The sequence below is a fragment of the Scyliorhinus canicula genome, chromosome 9, assembly GCF_902713615.1.
Source record: "Scyliorhinus canicula chromosome 9, sScyCan1.1, whole genome shotgun sequence".
Taxonomy (NCBI): domain Eukaryota; kingdom Metazoa; phylum Chordata; class Chondrichthyes; order Carcharhiniformes; family Scyliorhinidae; genus Scyliorhinus; species Scyliorhinus canicula.
In genome coordinates this window covers 82,035,788-82,053,984 of record NC_052154.1, presented here as the reverse complement: position 1 = coordinate 82,053,984, position 18,197 = coordinate 82,035,788, and the positions used below count along the sequence as shown (strand labels likewise).

The 18,197-nt window shown below is 45.2% G+C and overlaps 1 protein-coding gene across 1 annotated transcript in view; it reads right to left on the bottom strand.

Moving 5' to 3' along the window:
• The window catches only part of exoc3l1 (exocyst complex component 3-like 1), a 147,291-nt gene that overhangs the window by 88,195 nt on the left and 40,899 nt on the right, over positions 1 to 18,197 (bottom strand). The window contains exons 2-3 of the mRNA XM_038807064.1: positions 6,270 to 6,430; positions 1,607 to 1,826 (exon numbers count right to left, since the gene is read on the bottom strand). Of these exons, the coding sequence (XP_038662992.1) occupies positions 1,607 to 1,826; positions 6,270 to 6,430 (381 nt within the window). The remainder of the gene's footprint in view (positions 1 to 1,606; positions 1,827 to 6,269; positions 6,431 to 18,197) is intronic.

Below are 18,197 nucleotides of genomic sequence, written 5' to 3'. Positions count from 1 at the left end.
CATTCCACTCCTTTGAATCTGCAAATCTCTGGGGAGTTATTTCCCCCACACCTAAAACATTCTTTACCAAGCCTAGTTGTTGATCCATTCTTCTGAATTGTCTAACTCTACCAGCTTCTGTAATGGTTTCTCAGTTTAAACTGGTCTCTTTGCTTTTGGCACCACTGCCATCTGCGGTTTTCGACCCCAACGGGTGGACTGCACCATTTTACACACTCTGAAGTTCCTGGGCATCTTTCGCAGTGCTCTCCATTGTTAATGCTATTTCCAACACTTAAAAATTTTTTTATCTCAGTTTCTGCCAGGAACCTCTTCTGTATGGCCTCATCATTGACTCCATATGGTCACTGTCCGTGTGGAGTTTGCACATTCTCCCCGTGTTTGCGTGGGTTTCACCCCCCACAACCCAAAGATGTGCAGATTAGGTTAATTGGCCATGCTAAATTGCCCCTTAATTGGAAAAGAAAAATTAGGTACTCTAAATTTATTTTTAAAAATCAAAAAATCATTGACTCCACAAACCAAGCGATCCCTCAACATATCATTTAGAAGTCACAGTGTTGTGCAATTTTCCTCAGCCTTGCTACTTAGATTGCAATGGTCTTCCCTGGGGCTCTCTTAATGGAATTGAATTTGAGTCATTGCAAAATCATAGCTTTGTGTGGTAGTGCCCTTTACGAAATTCATGATCTTTATTTATTTATTTTTAAAATTTAGAGTACCCAATTTTTTTCCAACTAAGGGGAAATTTAGCTTGACAAATCCATCTACCCTGCACATTCTTTGGGGTTGTGGGAGTAAGACCTACGCAGACATGGGGAGAATATGCAAACTCCATACAGACAGTGGCCTGGGGCTGGGATCAAACCCGGGTCCTCAGCGCTGTTAACACTGCACCACCATACTACACCTTAAATTCACAATCTTTATAAACGAGCTTGCATCAGGCACGTTTGGGGACGCAAGGCTATAGATTAAACGATAAGCTTGGGTCCTGCACACTCTTAACAATATTGCCTCCTTCTTCCTCTCCTCTTCATATCTGTTTGCTCTGAAGAAATACTCTCATCGCTCAACATACGGCAACCAATCTTCAGCAGAGGCATCAAAGGGATCCACTCCACCAGAGACAAGCATATCTGCAGCTATCTTCTACTTCACAAGCTTGACTTCACTGGACCAGATTCTGAGCTGATGATCTTGCAAGCGCACTTGCTGTTTTCTTTTACATATCGCCAAATGTAGTAACTTGGCTCCACCAGTTAGGTACAAACAAACATTTATTTACACAACATGCTATTTACAGAATAGTCCAACCTCAATGCTGCCAGTCTGCCTCTTGGATCGAACTGAGCAAAAGTCCTCTCACCTGCTTGGTGATTCCGCATGTTAACTACCGATTGGATGAGCAGGTCACATGACCCTTCAGAAGAAGGGACCAGCTACTACAGTTAATCACTGCAGAATTCCTAGTCTCCGACCTTCTCGTCAGCCTTGGGCAGTGGGACTGCTCATTTGAATTCAACCCATCAGAGGAAAATTGTATGAGAATTAATTAGACAGTAATAGGGACATTGTATACAGTCCAGACCACAGGCCTCCTTACCTGAGAACACTTGTTGTAGATTGTGCACCGCATTGGCCAACTGAACATGATCAGAAACCAGGCTGCTCAGCTGCCCCAGGCCTTCAAATCCATTGACTTTGCTCTGCCAGTCTTCACAGACATCAACCAGTGTGTGGCGCACGTTTCTGACATCATCAAGAGATGCCCTGAGCTGTCCAAGGCCTGTTCCAACCCCTTCCAGATAGGACTGAACAGCAGACTGCAGAGAGAGAAAGAAACTTTTACCTCAGTCTTCATTTAGACTTATAGATGAAAAGGCTGAGGATTCATCTGCTGTTAGAAGCCAATGTCCAATGTTACTGTACTCAATCAGCTGAACTACCTGGTCACCAACTAGAGAAAAACGTTTAAATATGGAAATAAAAGAAGCAAAGGCAGTCTAAGCTATGAGCGCTCTCAGGCTATGTGGCATCCACACATCAAGCCCCTCCCCAATGTCATTGATTCTTACAGCACACAAAGAAGCCATTCTGCCCAGCATGTCTATTCTGGCTCTTGAGCAATGCAATTAGTCCCACTTCCCTGCTCTTTCCCCATAATAGTGCAAATGTTTCTTTGTCAAGAATATATATATATATATATATATATATGTACACAATTCCCTTTTGAAAGTTATTATGGAATCTACGCAGAGTAGTCCAGATCATAACAACATGTTAAAAAATAAATTCTTCTCCCCACTTTTGCCGATTATCCTAAGTCTATGTCTCTCCTGCCAGTGGAAAGTTTCTGACTATCTTGTCTACCTATATCCCTCAATGTTGAACAAATGTTAAGTTTCTCCTTAACCTTCTTGGCTTTAAGAAGAACAATCACAGTTTCTCCAGTCTCTCCACATAAAAGTTCCTCATTCCATTCCTCTCAGTAATTTTCCTCTGCCCTCTCTACAAGGCCTTCATATCCTTCCTAATGTGGTGAAGTCTTTAGAGCCTTGCTCATGGAGGTTGGATTGATATCAATGAGAATAGACCAATGATGGCTAATTGCAGCAACTTTCTGGATTCCTGCTTTATAAACATAGTTAACTAATGACTAGTTTCAGAGCAAGCTTGAGGGGTTGAATGGCCTACTCCTGCTCCTAACTCATATGTATGTTCGTATGTTGACATTGTGAAGATTTGAATTCCTTTTTTCACTGCATAGCCAGGTGGTGTGGATGTGGATTGCTGAAATATCCTTTCTGTGAAAATCAAGGCTTCTTTTTGCAGAATAGATTTATCTTATTAATATAGTCGTGAAAACCTGGATTCCAGCTGTACAATTGCCAGCAAACCAGGTCACAGGTTGGAGATCGCAATGTGAGGGCACAGACACAGCATTCCTCAAGCTGTTGCTGGTCTGAACATTGGGATTTCAGACCAGCTTCTTCGCCCCATGATACTCAAGGGACTAAAGCAATCATACAATAACGGCTTTCTCTCTTAATTGGAATATTAACACACCTTTGAAGCAATTATCTTCCCTTCTCCCAAATGCACTGATCCCTCACGGGGTTCCAGTACTTGACCCAGCTTTCATGCTTACTCGTTAATACAGAACTGTGCCTATCCTTGAGATGGTTCAAAAGAGATTTATCAAAATGCCTCCCGGGATAGGCAGGGAGGGGGGTGGGGGTTGGGTGGGGAGGTCATGGTGTTACAAGGTTAGACTGGATTGTGTTGTTCTCTACCTTGCCCCAACCAGGTGGCTTTAATGTGTAGTGTTGATCAGAGAACGCGTCTTGTAAACTAACTAAACTATTTAACACTACAATTGGATTTGACACTTATCCCTAAGAACTAACAGTTGATTAAACACAAACTATATTCATGTAGCATCTAACTCACAAACTCATTAATTATTCTCTTGCACTCTCACTCTCTTCAGTACGCCTAACGCTCCTGCTCCTGCTCCTACCTCCTACTCCAACCTTCTGTCCCACAAGGTTCAGTGTCATCTCTTATATATCTTTAGGATTAACTCCCTCTAGTGGCTGTCTGTACACATTTCATTAACCCTTATATTACCTTCATGTATGTTAATACCAGATGGATAAGTTGGGGGTTAACATAAAGGAGATTGAGGGGCGATTTGATGGATCTTTAAAAGGTTCTGAATGGTTTGGACAATGTGGACAAGGGCCCAGGTAATCTGGCCCCACCCATCATCAGGATATTCCGGACCTGCCAAAAGTCAATGGCTGACCCGCTGCAACCCACATGGTGGTCCTGCTATGGTGGGCCTGGAAAATCCCAACCAAGGGTAAGCTGCTCCCATTAGCTGAGGGTTACAGAACTGGGGAGGGAGGGGGTGCACAGATATAAGGTTCTGGGCAATACTGGGGAGGGGGTGCGAGGAAGAATGTTTTTACTCAGCGAGTGGTAAAACCCTGATACCCTGCAACCCGCTGTCTATGAAGTGGAAGCAGAAATATTGAATGATTTTAAAAGGAAATTGGATCTGCACTTGGAGGAAATAAACTTGCAGAACTAGTGTTGGGGGGGGGGGGGGGGGGGTGTGGAGGTCGGGGTGTGGGATTGCTTCACAAAGAGCCTACATAGACTGGATAGGTTAAATTGTCTCCTTCTAGGCAGTAAATGGCTCTGTGACTCTGTAACTGCTCTTTCTTTCATGACAAGTTTTGGGAGCTGAATTCTTGCTCCACCTTTCCTATCCCTGACCCATGCTCGCTGAGCCCCATCACCATATTGGATGAAAACAGCTAATTAGATACAGAGAATTTACAGTGCAGAAGGATCCCATTCGGCCCATTGAGTCTACACCGGCCCTTACAAAGAGCACCTACTGAAGCCCACAAAGCTACCCTATCCCCATAACCCAGTAACCCCCACATAACAGTTTTTGGACACTAAGGACAATTTAGCATGGCCAATCCACCTAACCCGCACATCTTTGGACTGTGGGAGGAAACTGGAGCACCCGGAGGAAACCAACGCAGACAAGGGGAGAACGTGCAGACTCCGCACAGACAGTGACCCAGCCGAGAATCGAACCTGGGATCCTGGAGCTGTGAAGCAACTGTGCTAACCACTATGCTACCGTGCTGCCCAGAGAAGCAATTGGGCTTGAGTCCTCCCTGTATGAACTGCCATGTTCCACCAATCTAAGGCTGCTAGGGTGGCTTACTACTCAGTTGGGACTGAAGATGACAGGAGTACTTAACCTGTTGCTCATTGTGAAATATTAATTGTTTTAAATGTTTCCATTGATTTCCATCAGTGAGCCATTAATCATGTGTGAGCTTAGCTATTGGGGCGCCTTCAGTCAATTTGTTCATTGGAGCATCAGAGCCTAGTCCAATTCTGTGTTCAGTTACTTACAGACACACTCACACTCACATTCGACCCAGGGCCATCAGATCAAGATCAAATATTAAATGTTCTTTACTTTGGAAGAAGGAAAAGTCACAAAGTACGAAGAGAATATTTTTGGAATACAAACTAATTGATGAGATAAGAGCTAGGAGCCATCTGGCCATCTGGCCCCTCGAGCCTGCTCCGCCATTCAATGCAATCATGGCTGATCTTTTGTGGACTCAGTTCCACTTTCCGGCCCGAACACCATAACCCTTTATTCCTTTATTCTTCAAAAAACTATCTATCTTTATCTTGAAAACATTTAATGAAGGAGCCTCAACTGCTTCACTGGGCAGGGAATTCCATAGATTCACAACCCTTTGGGTGAAGAAGTTCCTCCTAAACTCAGTCCTAAATCTATTTCCCCTTATTTTGAGGCTATGCCCCCTAGTTCTGCTTTCACCCGCCAGCGGAAACAACCTGCCCACATCTATCCTATCTATTCCCTTCATAATTTTATATATTTCTATAAGATCCCCCCGCATCCTTCTAAATTCCAACGAGTACAATCCTAGTCTACTCAACCTCTCCTCGTAATCCAACCCCCTCAACTCTGGGATTAACCTAGTGAATCTCCTCTGCACACCCTCCAGCGCCAGGACGTCCTTTCTCAGGTAAGGAGACCAAAACTGAATACAATACTCCAGGTGTGGCTCACTAACACCTTATACAGTTGCAACATAACCTCCCTAGTCTTAAACTGCATCCCTCTGGCAATGAAGGACAAAACTCCATTTGCCTTCTTAATCACCTGTTGCACCTGTAAACCAACTTTTTGTGACTCATGCACTAGGACACCAAGGTCCCTCTGCACAGCAGCATGTTTTAATATTTTATCATTTAAATAATAATCCCTTTTGCGTTATTCCTACCAAAATGGATAACCTCACATTTGTCAACATTGTATTCCATCTGCCAGACCCTAGCCCATTCACTTAAACTATCCAAATCTGAAAACTTGGACACATTGCACTTGGTCCCCAACGACAAATCATCTATGTAAATTGTGAACAATTGTGGGCCAACATTGATCCCTGAGGGACATCACAGATGGATATGCTTTGGGGATCTCCACGATAAAGAAGAAAAAGATTTTAAAGCCCGGAGCACAAACAAAGCTTAGCACAAAGACTCAATGTTTGTGCTTGTAGCCAGCAACATAGACTTCACTGTCAGCACATTCAGTAAACACTTACTCTTTAAAAGAATCAGAATGGGGTTAATTCCTAAATTGTCCGAGATTTCAGCTGACCCGACACTCTCTCACAACCCTGTTACACACTTGCCTTTAATCTGGACTGAACAGAGGATGTTCTTTGCGTCTCCCTCTTGCGATACTGGCCCAGTCTCTCCAGTTGATCCGGGTGGTAAAAGATTCCCGATGCCCATTTTAAAGCAGCTCCTCGGGCCAACTTTTCAGCTTTCTCGAATTCTGGCCACATAGCATCTGAGAAATCAGAGCGGATAGCTGTTTCAAAAATATCCTTCCTTTCTAAATATAGAAATATCTCTTTTACATTTTAAATACCCTAATGATTATTCTGATTAGCCAGGACCAGCAGACAAAGCAAGTCTTTCTTTCATGCAAAAAGCAGAACAAATATATCATCAGTTTCCAAGGTCACTAAAAGCCAAGCAGTAACATTTAGCCAGTATTCCATTGTACCAAGTGCTCAGAACCTTATGCACCAAAAATATAACAAAGTAACCAAAAGACAATTTTGGAATTTTCCTTTAGCCTCTGTACAGCTTGGGACCCTTAAGTTCTGCCAGCTGATTCTATTTTGATTCTATTACGTGTCCAAGGGTATTATCAAAAGTGACACCTGGGGTGTGGAATGGACTGCCTGCTGTGATAGTGGAGTCGGACACTTTAGGAACTTTCAAGCGGTTATTGGATTGGCACGTGGAGCACACCAGAATGACAGGGAGTGGGATAGCTTGATCTAGGTTTCGGACGCATCTCGGCACAACATCGAGGGCCGAAGGGCCTGTTCTGTGCTGTACTGTTCTATGTTTTATGTTCGACTTGACTCAGGCTCAGTTTGGCTTCTACCAGGACCACTGAGCTATAGCCCCCATTTCAACTTGATCTAGGACAGTGCTGCCCAAATCTTTTCCGAGTGTGAGACCCCATTTTAATGCTTCCAACTATGTGTAACAATTTGCAGGGAGAGGAGAAGGGGGTACATGAGCTGATGAGTTGGGGGTAGGAGGAGGTGAGGCTTCAGTTGTTGAGCAAGGGGGGGGATTTAGTCCCTTCCTGGGAAGACCTGGGGGGGGGGGGTTGGCGAATCCTGGCCGCGCACATGGTGGGACGGTTGATCACAAGGCAGGTAGTTTCCAAAAAGAATAAAACAGGCCTAATGCTTTTTTTTGACCAGGTGATAAGGTTAATTGGCTCCCCTGTATTCAACTTCCTCGGCTGGTCATAACAAAGGCTTAAGTTTCTTTTTCTTATACGCCTTTTCCAAATCAGACTGTATTTAACTATTTAAATTGTGAGCTACAAGAAGCCAATCAGACCAGGTTTTCCCGAGTCAAAGAAAGAGTAAATTTATTAACCACTAAACCAAAGAAAAATAATAAAAATGTGACTCAAGCATTTAGCCCTCATGTCATCATTTATGCCCACACATGTCAGAAATAAGGAGAGTTAGAGTCCAATATTAAAACGTTGAAAAAAATATATGGTTAAGTGTCTTTTAATTTTCCTTCAGATATGGATTTTAAACATTGTGGCTGATTTAGGTGTGCTGGTTTCTTGGATGCGGTCTGATGTACAGGATTGTGTAATTATCACAGGTCTCATGTTCGTTGCAAGTTTCTGGTAGAGTTGGTTGCTCCCTCTGGGCAACAAACTTGTTCCAAAAGAGAGAGAGGGAGAAGGGGTGGCCCTGTGGCACAGTGGTTAGCACTACTGCCTCATGGTGCCGAGGACCCGGGTTCGATCCCAGTCCCGGGTCACTGTCCGTGTGGAGTTTGCATTCTCCCCGTGTCTGCATGGGTCTCACCCCCACAACCCGAACATGTACAGGGTAGGTGAATTGGCCACGCTAAAATTGGCCTTTAATTGGAAAAAACTAATTGGTACTCTAAAAATTTTAAAAAGAAAGCCAGGGAGTGAGAGAGAAAGAGAGAGAGACTAGCCTTTAGCCTGTTTCTTCTACAGAAGACTTTCTTGACATCGCCTGTGTCTTTTGCAATCTCCCTCAAGAGGCTGGGCTGGCTTGTCTTGAAATACTTCACATATTGTGTGTTTCCAAGAGGTTTTGGGTACGCCTATGTGTACCAGCCATTGTCTCAATCTTCAATACTTTGTTTTTTTTAATGTCTCTGCTTTAGACAATTAAAAGTTTTGATGTTTCTGGATTATAAGAAATTTCTCTCCCTTCACACTCCCCTGAGTGTGTAGCGTTCCCTCAGTACTGACTCTCCGACAATGCAGTGCTCCCTCAGTGTTGACTGAAAATGCAGTGCTCCCTCAGGACTGGCTATTGCAACAGTGCAGTGTTCCCTCAGCACTGACTCTCTGACAGTGCAGTATTCCCTCAGTGTTGACTGACAATGCAGTGCTCCCTCAGGACTGGCTCTCGCAACAGTGCAGTGTTCCCATAGGATGGACTCTCCGACAATGTAGTGTTCCCTCAGGATGGACTCTCCGACAGTGCAGTGTTCCCTCAGGATGGACTCTCTGACAGTGCAGTGTTCCCTCAGGATGGACTTTTGCAACAGTGCAGTAAGTTGTGGTACTACCTTGGTATTGAGGTGTCAGTCTTCAGTCTGCATTAACTTACAACCTTCTGACCCAGAGCTGAGAGTACTAGCCACTGAGACGTGACTAAAGTCAAGGAAAGATAGATCAATGCATTTCCTAAATGGCGAGAATCTAGGAACTGTGACTGAGCAGAGAGATTCAGGGATGATATGATCGAGGGAGGTGGACAAGATTTAGATGAGGTCGACCAAGAAAGGCCGTACCAGCCTCCCTGGACAGGCGCTGGAATGTGGCGACTAGGTGCTTTTCACAGTAACTTCATTGAAGCCTACTCGTGACAATAAGCGATTTTCATTCAAAAGCTGTTCCTATTAGCCAATCGCAGAAGTACGAGGGAACACAGACTAAGGTTTGTGCATGAGAAGCGGGGATTGGAAGGGTGATAAGTATTTTTATGCAGCGAGTGAATAAAACTTTCTCGCTGACTACAAGTATGTTGGAAGTGAAGACAATCAACAATTTCAAAATTAAACTGGGAGGTACTAGGGGGAATTAAACTCAGGGTTGTAGGGAGAGGGTAGGGGATTGGGACTGACTGTACTGGCCTACAGAGAGCTGGCATGATCCCGATGGGCAGAATGAACTCCTGTGCTGTAATAGCTCTATAACCTTTCTGTGTTACCTGAACTTTACCATTCACCCGAGAAGCAGACAGGCAGGGCCATGATTTAATGCCTTGTCTGAATGACGGACCCTTCTGAAAATGCAGTATTCCCTCAGTAAGTGTCAACCTCGATGTGGTATACACCAGATGCTCGAGATCTCATCTTGTTGCTGAAATCTTCCAGAGGTGGAAGGCCTACTGGGACAAGGTCAGTTGTCAAGACCTCTGCCGTGGGAATCCCCAGTCGCAGCAATGTCCTCTGGCCTGATAACAAGCTATGAGTTAAAATATGATTAATGAAAACATTTTTTTTTATTTTTAAATTTGGAGGACCCAATTATATATTTTTCCAATTAAGGGGCAAGTTAGCATGGCAATCCACCTATTCTGCACATCTTGGGTTGTGGGGGTAAGACCCACGCAGACATGGGGAGAATGTGCAAACTCCACATGGACAGTAACCAGGGGCCTGGATCGAACCAGGGTCCTCAGCATCGTGAGGCAGCAGTGCTAATCACTGTGCCACCGTGCTGCCTTAATGTAAAAATTTTAACAGCTTTGGGAAGCCTAAGTCCTGAACACAGGAACATCTGAAGATTTACTTTGAAATAGTGAATAAAAGCCTTGAAGAGTGATAGGAACAATAGATTACAATCCACAGTTACCTTAGCGAAGAAATCATATCTGGGCTTTTCAAAACCCAGTTTAAAAATAGTTCTGAATAACTTACCATCCTCTCATTTTTGCCTTTTTTTGTGCACGCATCTGGACTTGTTTCTTTTAATTTCCCTACAATTATTTCTCTGGTTTCCACCCTTCCTGAACGCGCTGACTCATTTTCCCACTGTATTAAATCAATGTGAAGGGTCAAGGCCTTTTAAAAAATAAATTTAGACTACCCAATTCTTTATTTCCCAATTAAGGGGCAATTTAGCATGGTCACCTACCCTGCACATCTTGGGATTGTGGGGGTGAGACCCACCCAAACACGGGGAGAATGTGTGAACTCTAGGGGCAGCACGGTAGGGGCAGCACGGTAGCATGGTGGTTAGCATAAATGCTTCACAGCTCCAGGGTCCCAGGTTCGATTCCCGGCTGGGTCACTGTCTGTGTGGAGTCTGCACGTCCTCCCCCTGTGTGTGTGGGTTTCCTCCGGGTGCTCCGGTTTCCTCCCACAGTCCAAAGATGCGCGGGTTAGGTGGATTGGCCATGCTAAATTGCCCGTAGTGTCCTAAAAAGTAAGGTTAAGGGGGGTTGGGTTACGGGTATAGGGTGGATACGTGGGTTTGAGTAGGGTGATCATGGCTCGGCACAACATCGAGGGCCGAAGGGCCTGTTCTGTGCTGTACTGTTCTATGTTCTATGTTCTAGACAGACAGTGACTCAGGGCCGAGATCAAACCCAGGTCCCCGGCGCTGTGAGGCAGCAGTGCTAACCACTGCACCACCTTACTGCCCTTAGGGTTAAGGCCCTTATCGTAGGTCGAAGCAGGCAAGGTTGAAAGGGAAAGAGAGAGGAGGAGACCAATCCAGAAGAGGTGGCCAGATGATGACACCAAGTATGAGTTTCAACATCGGAGGAAAACTGATGTCTATTTATAATGTGTTTGCTCAAACAGTGGTGCGGACTATTTGGCCACAGAAGGAAGCACAACAGAGCCTGATATGCACTTACCAGCAGGTACCACTCCAGAGGTTCCAGGTGCAGGAACCCCGGCTGTGTTTCGCCCCCACGGATCTGGCGTGATGAGGTTCATTATCATCCCCGCCCTCCTCCACCCTCCCCCACCCCATGGCGCAAGCCAAGGCTCAGCACAGATGAAAGCATCAAAATGTTCCTGCCTGTGTAGCTCCGCAGTTCCACTGACTGTCAGAGCCATTGAGCGAGGGGGATGGGAACCTCTGGTACCCATGCCGCACATCCAAACCCATAGCCGACACATGGCTGTTGGCACAAAACCAAAGCATTCAGCCTTGTTTCCTGTTGCTCTGTAATCTGGCTGAAGTTGAAACAATGACAGCCGTACGATAGGTCAGCTGTGGAGGAGGGTAGGCGGGAACTAGAGAAGAATAAACAGGCCCCATTAAACAATGGGAGAACGTGATAGAGAAACACACCAGGAAACAATGTTACCACCAAGCACAACTGCGGAGGTCAGTGCAAAGAGTGCAAGGAGGTCAGCTCATTTTTCCGATAGTCCAAAAAGATCAATCAGCCACAAAATAACATTCTGTCATGTAAGATCCTATTTCACTGAGTCTCACTCCTCATGCTCGAAGGTGCTGACGCTCCTGTGGGAGTGAGGAGTAGGCTTCAATGTCGGTGGCCAATCAACATTGCAGCCGAATGACCATGCTTTTGATGTGAATTTAGCAAATGGATGTCAGGAGGCTACCTAACTATAGGGGCATCATAGCCAAGCCTATTCCCCCACTCAGCTCAATTCTGGCCAGGTACTTGCATGGTCGCACTTTTCGGCATGAGTAGTAGCCTTTTGTTGTCTTTGTAGCAATTGGATACAACTGAGTGGCTTGCTAGGTTATTTCAGAGGTTATTTAAAAGTTATTAGTGAACCAGATGTGTTTTCAACGACAATCATTGTCATCATTCATTCCAGATTTTTATTGAACTCGAATTCTACCAGTTGCCATGGTGAGTATTGAACACGGGTCCCCAGAATATTGTGCTGGGTTTCTGGATTACTAGTCCAGTTTTAATACCACTGCGCCACCAAAACCAGATGATTCTGCTATTCCCCTTTACACCTCCCCTTTTGTTTCTTTACTTGTAATGTTAAGATATCCTTTTGCCTTGCACCATTGCCTCCTTTGTCATTTAATCTCTCCTCCCTTTGTCCCTATCACAGACCTTCCTCCTTTACCTGCATTGCCTACATCTTTTTTCAGTATTTCCAATTAAGGAGCAATTTAGTGTGGCCAATCCACCTACCCTGCACATCTTTTTGGGCTGTGGGGGTGACACCCATGCAGACACGGGGAGAATGTGCAAACTCCATATGGACAGTGATCCGGGGCTGGGATCGAACCTCAGTCCTCGGCGCCGTGAGACAGCAGTGCTAACCACTGCACCGCCATGTCACCCCGCATTACCTACATCTTGAAATATTTCCAATTCTATCAAAAGCTCATCGAACTAAAACATTAACTCCATTTCTCCATCCACAGAGGCTGCCTGACCTGCTGAGCATTTCTGTTTTATTTCACATTCCCAGCATAGTCACAATTTTGCTTTTATAATGATTTCCCCCTGTTCTTTCCTTGATCTTAGAACTGAGCTTTGATGTCGCAGATTCACGTCAAATTGGTATTTGATGCTGAAAATATATTGTAGCTCAGGGTCTGGGCGGTAATTCAACACGTTTAATGATAAGAGCTGAAGGATAGAGGGCAAGAGCACCACAGGTAACATTCGCTCTGGAGACTCTGTAGCAGCAGTGCGAGCAACATCCTGGAATAATATATTTATAGAAGATGGAAGCTCTGGAACAAACAAGCTCACATTACCTTACAATCAGAGGCACCTCATCAATCTTCTGAGCACTCAGTCCTGTCACTTAACAGCAAGCTCCATTATCAATACACCGCAAGACAAAGCAAACACATTCACTCTAAGATATACGCACCAAAATCATTACTTAGCACTCCAAGCATAACCACCAAGAATAAATAGATGACACAAATTCTCTTTGCAACCCATTCTCCCACCTCGTACTCTTATTCCACGTCAATATTATTTTAATATGTTGCACGAGTCTATGTTGGTAAATTAATGTTAGCATCAAGCAGATCCCAGGTCAGGTCTAGCATGAGTTAGATCCCTTAACAATAAGTAATAACTTGTAGCTCTAACCTCTGAACGGATTCCCATCGATGATATTTTTATTTCCTGCAACCCGGAATGAATTTTTTGTGGCCCTGTGATTCGTCATGGAGGGTGTGTGTGTGTGTGTGTGTGTGTGCAAGATAACAAGGGGGAGGAGCCGTATCAGAATGACTTCCCAATGCATTCCCATTGCCGAACAAGTTTCCCATGGGTAGAGAGGGACCCGGATTGGATGCCTACTCTACAGAGGTGGGTAGCCTATTATGAGCAAAACTACATCAGATTTCTTTGGCCGCACCAGCATATTACCATGAGTAGAGTTTTCCAGCTTAATAGAGGCAGTTTCCCTGCGGCAGGCCTAGTGACCTATGGAACCGGAGGCCTCAGGCTCCAAAGAGGAGTCAGAGGGCAGAAAATGACGCCCCCCTCCCCCATTCAGGTTTCACCTCTGCTCCACTGACAACTTTGGTCCTAAATATTTTACCATTAACTATCCTCCATGATGAGGCCCCTGCTTACGGTCCCTGACTTACCTCAGGAGCACCCACCTCTCCCAGGGGTACTGCTGAGGCTTCAGACTTTCTGGCCCTATGATTGGGCCTGCAGCATTGAGAGCCTACCTGAGAGTCTTTAATGTTGTTATTGAACTTGGAGATGCCCAATTAGGAGGCCATCTCTGGGAGAATGCGCAAGCAGATGTGCTGCCAGTAAGTGTCCATCCAGGACGCTAAAAGATTTGTTTCTTCGGGGTCAATTTGCAGGATTGAGGGAGCTGGAAGCGAAGTATGGGCTGCAGCAAGGAGAAGTGTTTAGATATATGCAGCGTCGGGACTTTGTCAGGAAGGAGATACAGAGCTTCCCAGAGGAACTGGCTTCCACATTGCTGGAGGAGGTGCTGACGTCAAGGGGACTGGAGAAGGGGGCAGTGTCAGCGGTGTACGGAGCTATGTTGGAAAAGGATAAGGCACCACTGGAAGGGATCAAAGCAAAGTGGGAGGAAGAGTTGGGAGAGGTTATAAAAGAGGAGGTCTGGTGTGAGGTGCTCCGGAGAGTGAATGCCTCCACCTCATGTGTGAGGTCCACTGGGCACACATGATGATGGCCCAGATGAGCAAGTTTTTGGGGTGGAGGACAGGTGTGCGAGGTGCATGGGAGGTCCAGCAAATCTTGTCCACATGTTTTGGGCATGCCCGAATCTTCGAGGGTTTCGGCAGGGTTTTGCAAAGGCAATGTCCACGATACTTAAAACACGGGTGGTGCTGAGTCCAGAGGTGGCAATCTTTGGAGTGGCAGAAGAGCCAGGAGTCCAGGGGCTGAAAGAGGCTGACGTTTTGGCCTATACCTCCCTGGTAGCCCGGAGATGGATTTTATTAATGTGGAGGGACTCGAAGCCCCTGAAATGAGAGACCTGGGTTAGTGACATGGCTGGGTTTCTCAGTCTTGAGAAAATAAAGTTCGCCCTAAGAGGGTCAATGTTAGGGTTCGTCCGGAGGTGGCAGCCGTTCATTGACTTTCTCAGAGAAAATTAAATGTCAGCAGAGGCAGAAATCTAGAGTTTGGGGGAGGGGGGGGGGGGGTGAGGTGTGAGAGGTGAGGGGTTAGGCTATTGTTTCATTGTTGGGGGTGCAAAGAACAAAAGAGGGATGGAAATGTTTTAAGTACTGTTGCTCGTTCTGGGTGAGTGTGCTTAACACTCAATTTGGCTCTGTTTCGTTACTTAGCTTTGGAGTCGCCAAGTATTGTTAAGATACCGCCACAAGTTTCAAGGTCAAGTTCAAAGCAATAAAACCATACACCAATTAGTAAGTTCAAACAAATGAGTTTATTATAATACAATTATAAACTACTCATGCACACGCTAAGATGACTAAACTATTCCTACCACTAAATAGACCAATACTTATCTGAATAAGGAACTGCCGGATCAGGGGACAAGGGCCTCTTGCTCTGCACTGGGTCCGCAGACTTCAGGTTGGTACGGGTTAAAAGGGGTCAGGAGTGTCTATCTCTGGTAGCGATCGTTGTGAGACACTTAATTGCTGGCGGCTGCTGTCCGAACCTCTCCTCTCTCTCGGTCAAGGTCTTCTTCAGTAAAGGCTGGTCGAGAAGGCTGGTCAAGAGAGGAGGGCTGGTCAAGAAGAACAAACTAAGTTTGGGACCTGTCTTTTATAAGTCCCAGGGCTTCGCGCCCTTTTGGGCGGGCCCTCTATCTGCTGGGGGTCGATTGGGTCTCTTCCCAATCGATTTGTTTGAATCCCCTCAATACTGAGGCTGTCCCTCGGCTACTGGGCGGGCCTTCAGGTGCTTTGTCTTCGAACCCCGCTGGTGCCGGGGTGTCTGGCTTCCCATACAATGTTGCAATCACTTCCCTATTTGTGTCCTTTGTCCCTGGGATCGTTCCATTGCTATGCTAACTGTCCCGGAGATTGCCTCATTAGTATGCAGAATGTTCGTTTCAGTGCTGTCTGCTCTCTTAGCAGACAGAATACACAGTGGCTTGTTGCAGCCTGCTTGTGCTGCAAACTTTGTCCATTTTACCCTGCAAGCTTTGCGTTCCTCTATTTTGTATTGAGGGAATGGCCAACTTCGGTGGCTACAGTACCATGTTTATGTTGCTGTTATCGTTATTATTATAAAAACTACAAATACCCTAATAAAATGTATTTTTTTTAAAAACAGTGCACAAAGCCTAGATTGGATTGAGGTCCACATGGACCATGGGCAGTTGCATGAGTTTTGAAGGACGCGAGCAACTGCAGGGATGGAAGCTTGGGGATAAGGGATACCCACTGAAACACTGGCTGATAATTCTGGTACGTCACCCTCACAGTTGTGCCGAGGGGAGGTATTGCTCACAACTCCACACACGCCCTTCTCGAGCTGACTATAGGCCTTCTGAAGATGTGCTTCAGATGCTTAGACTGCTCAGGTGGCTCACTGCAATACACTCCAGATAGAGTTTCTTGCATGTTCAAAATGTGTTGCGCCCTTCACAATCTGGCTATGTAAAAACATAAGAGGGTGAACTGGAGGAAGATGAAGAGGAGGGGGTCTAGGAAGCTCGGGAGCTACTGAGCGACAGTATGAGCATGTTGATGCCATGGAGGGAGCAAGATGTGCCCATAATATTTTAATAGCTGACAGATTCCAGGAGGAGTTAAGTGAAGTGAAGTCATATAGCCACATCCCTCCTAGCTCGCAAAGCCATTCCTTGGCATCTCAGGGATATCCAACCAATCGCTGAGAGAATGAGTCCTGCATTTACACTTGGGTGTTCTGAGCTCATGACTCTCGAGGACAAGATCTCAGCTTTGGTCAGCGATGACCCGCTGATGTTCTCATTGCCCGGAATTTTCTCGCCGTTCCTGCCGGTGGGATCTTCCGGTTCCCCACTCCGGGTTCCTCGACGCCAGCAGGTCACCACTAAACTTCTTTCTGCAAAATGTGTGATGCCTTTGCCCCATCCGACAATGAGATCACACCAAGTTGAAATCCAACTCCACAGAGAATCCCGTTAATCCAAATAAAATTGCATTAGCCCAAGACTTTTACAATGGTTTAATTGCACCCCTGGGTACCAAAATATACTTGCCTTTCAAACTAGGATTTCTTTTAAAACATGATTGCTTCAGTCACACACAAACTAACCCAGGTTTTTAATCCTGACTGCACCAAATACCTATAATAATGTGAAGTTCCTCCATTCATCACACCTACCCTGAATACAAATGAACCAGCAATACAAAAAGATGGCTTCATTTTTCCAAAGCCTATTAACTCTGAACTTTTCTCATTATTAAACACAACTAATACTCTATAAGATACGTATCATGTTACGTTTTAAACATGCAAATGTAAACATGAGTTTAGTCCATTTCAGTTTTTCTTTTCCACCTTCAAATGTTCCAGTCTTCTCACACTTCAAGTTGTGATAAAGCATCGGCAATCACATTTTCTTTTCCCGTGATATGTATCATTTTAAAGTTAAATGGTTGTAACAATAAACTCCAGCTGAATAGTCTTGCATTTCAATCCTTAAATCTTTACAATAAATGAATGAAATGAAAATCGCTTATTGTCACGAGTAGGCTTCAATGAAGTTACTGTGAAAAGCCCCTAGTCGCCACATTCCGGCGCCTGTCCAGGGAGGCTGGTACGGGAATTGAACCATGCTGCTGGCCTGCTTGGTCTGCTTTAAAAGCCAGCGATTTAGCCGAGTGAGCTAAACCAGGCCATTAATAACAATGGATTATGGCCTGTTGGTCTGCATATACAATTGTATCCGATGAATTGTTTGCAAAAGCAAAACCTAATACCAAATTAATTCTCCTTCCTGATGGTCTAATATTTCTTTTAATGAATATTTAGTTTCTGCGAAAAACATCCAACAGGCTTTTCAATTCTTATGTCCTCTTTCTATAGCAGTACTATACCAATACCCACATTACTGGCACTGATTGCATCATAAATGGTTTGGTATATTAAGTGTCATCAACACTGGTGCAGTGGTTAACAGTTTTCAAATTATCAAATGTCTCCTGACATTCCGACGTCCACTGAAATTTCCTGTGCTTTTTCAGATGTTCAGTCAATGAAGCAACCACACTGCCGAAATTTGGCATGAATTTCTGGTAGAAACCACTCATACCCAGAAAACACAGAACTTCTCTCCTCGTTGGTGGTATTGGAAACTCCCCAATGGGGCAGCACTGTAGCATTGTGGATAGCACAACTGCTTCACAGCTCCAGGGTCCCAGGTTCGATTCCGGCTTGGGTCACTGTCTGTGCGGAGTCTGCACATCCTCCCCGTGTGTGCGTGGGTTTCCTCCGGGTGCTCCGGTTTCCTCCCACAGTCCAAAGATGTGCAGGTTAGGTGGATTGGCCATGCTAAATTGCCCTTAGTGTCCAAAATTGCCCTTAGTGTTGGGTGGGGTTACTGGGTTATGGGGATAGGGTGGCGGTGTTGATCTTGGGTAGGGTGCTCTTTCC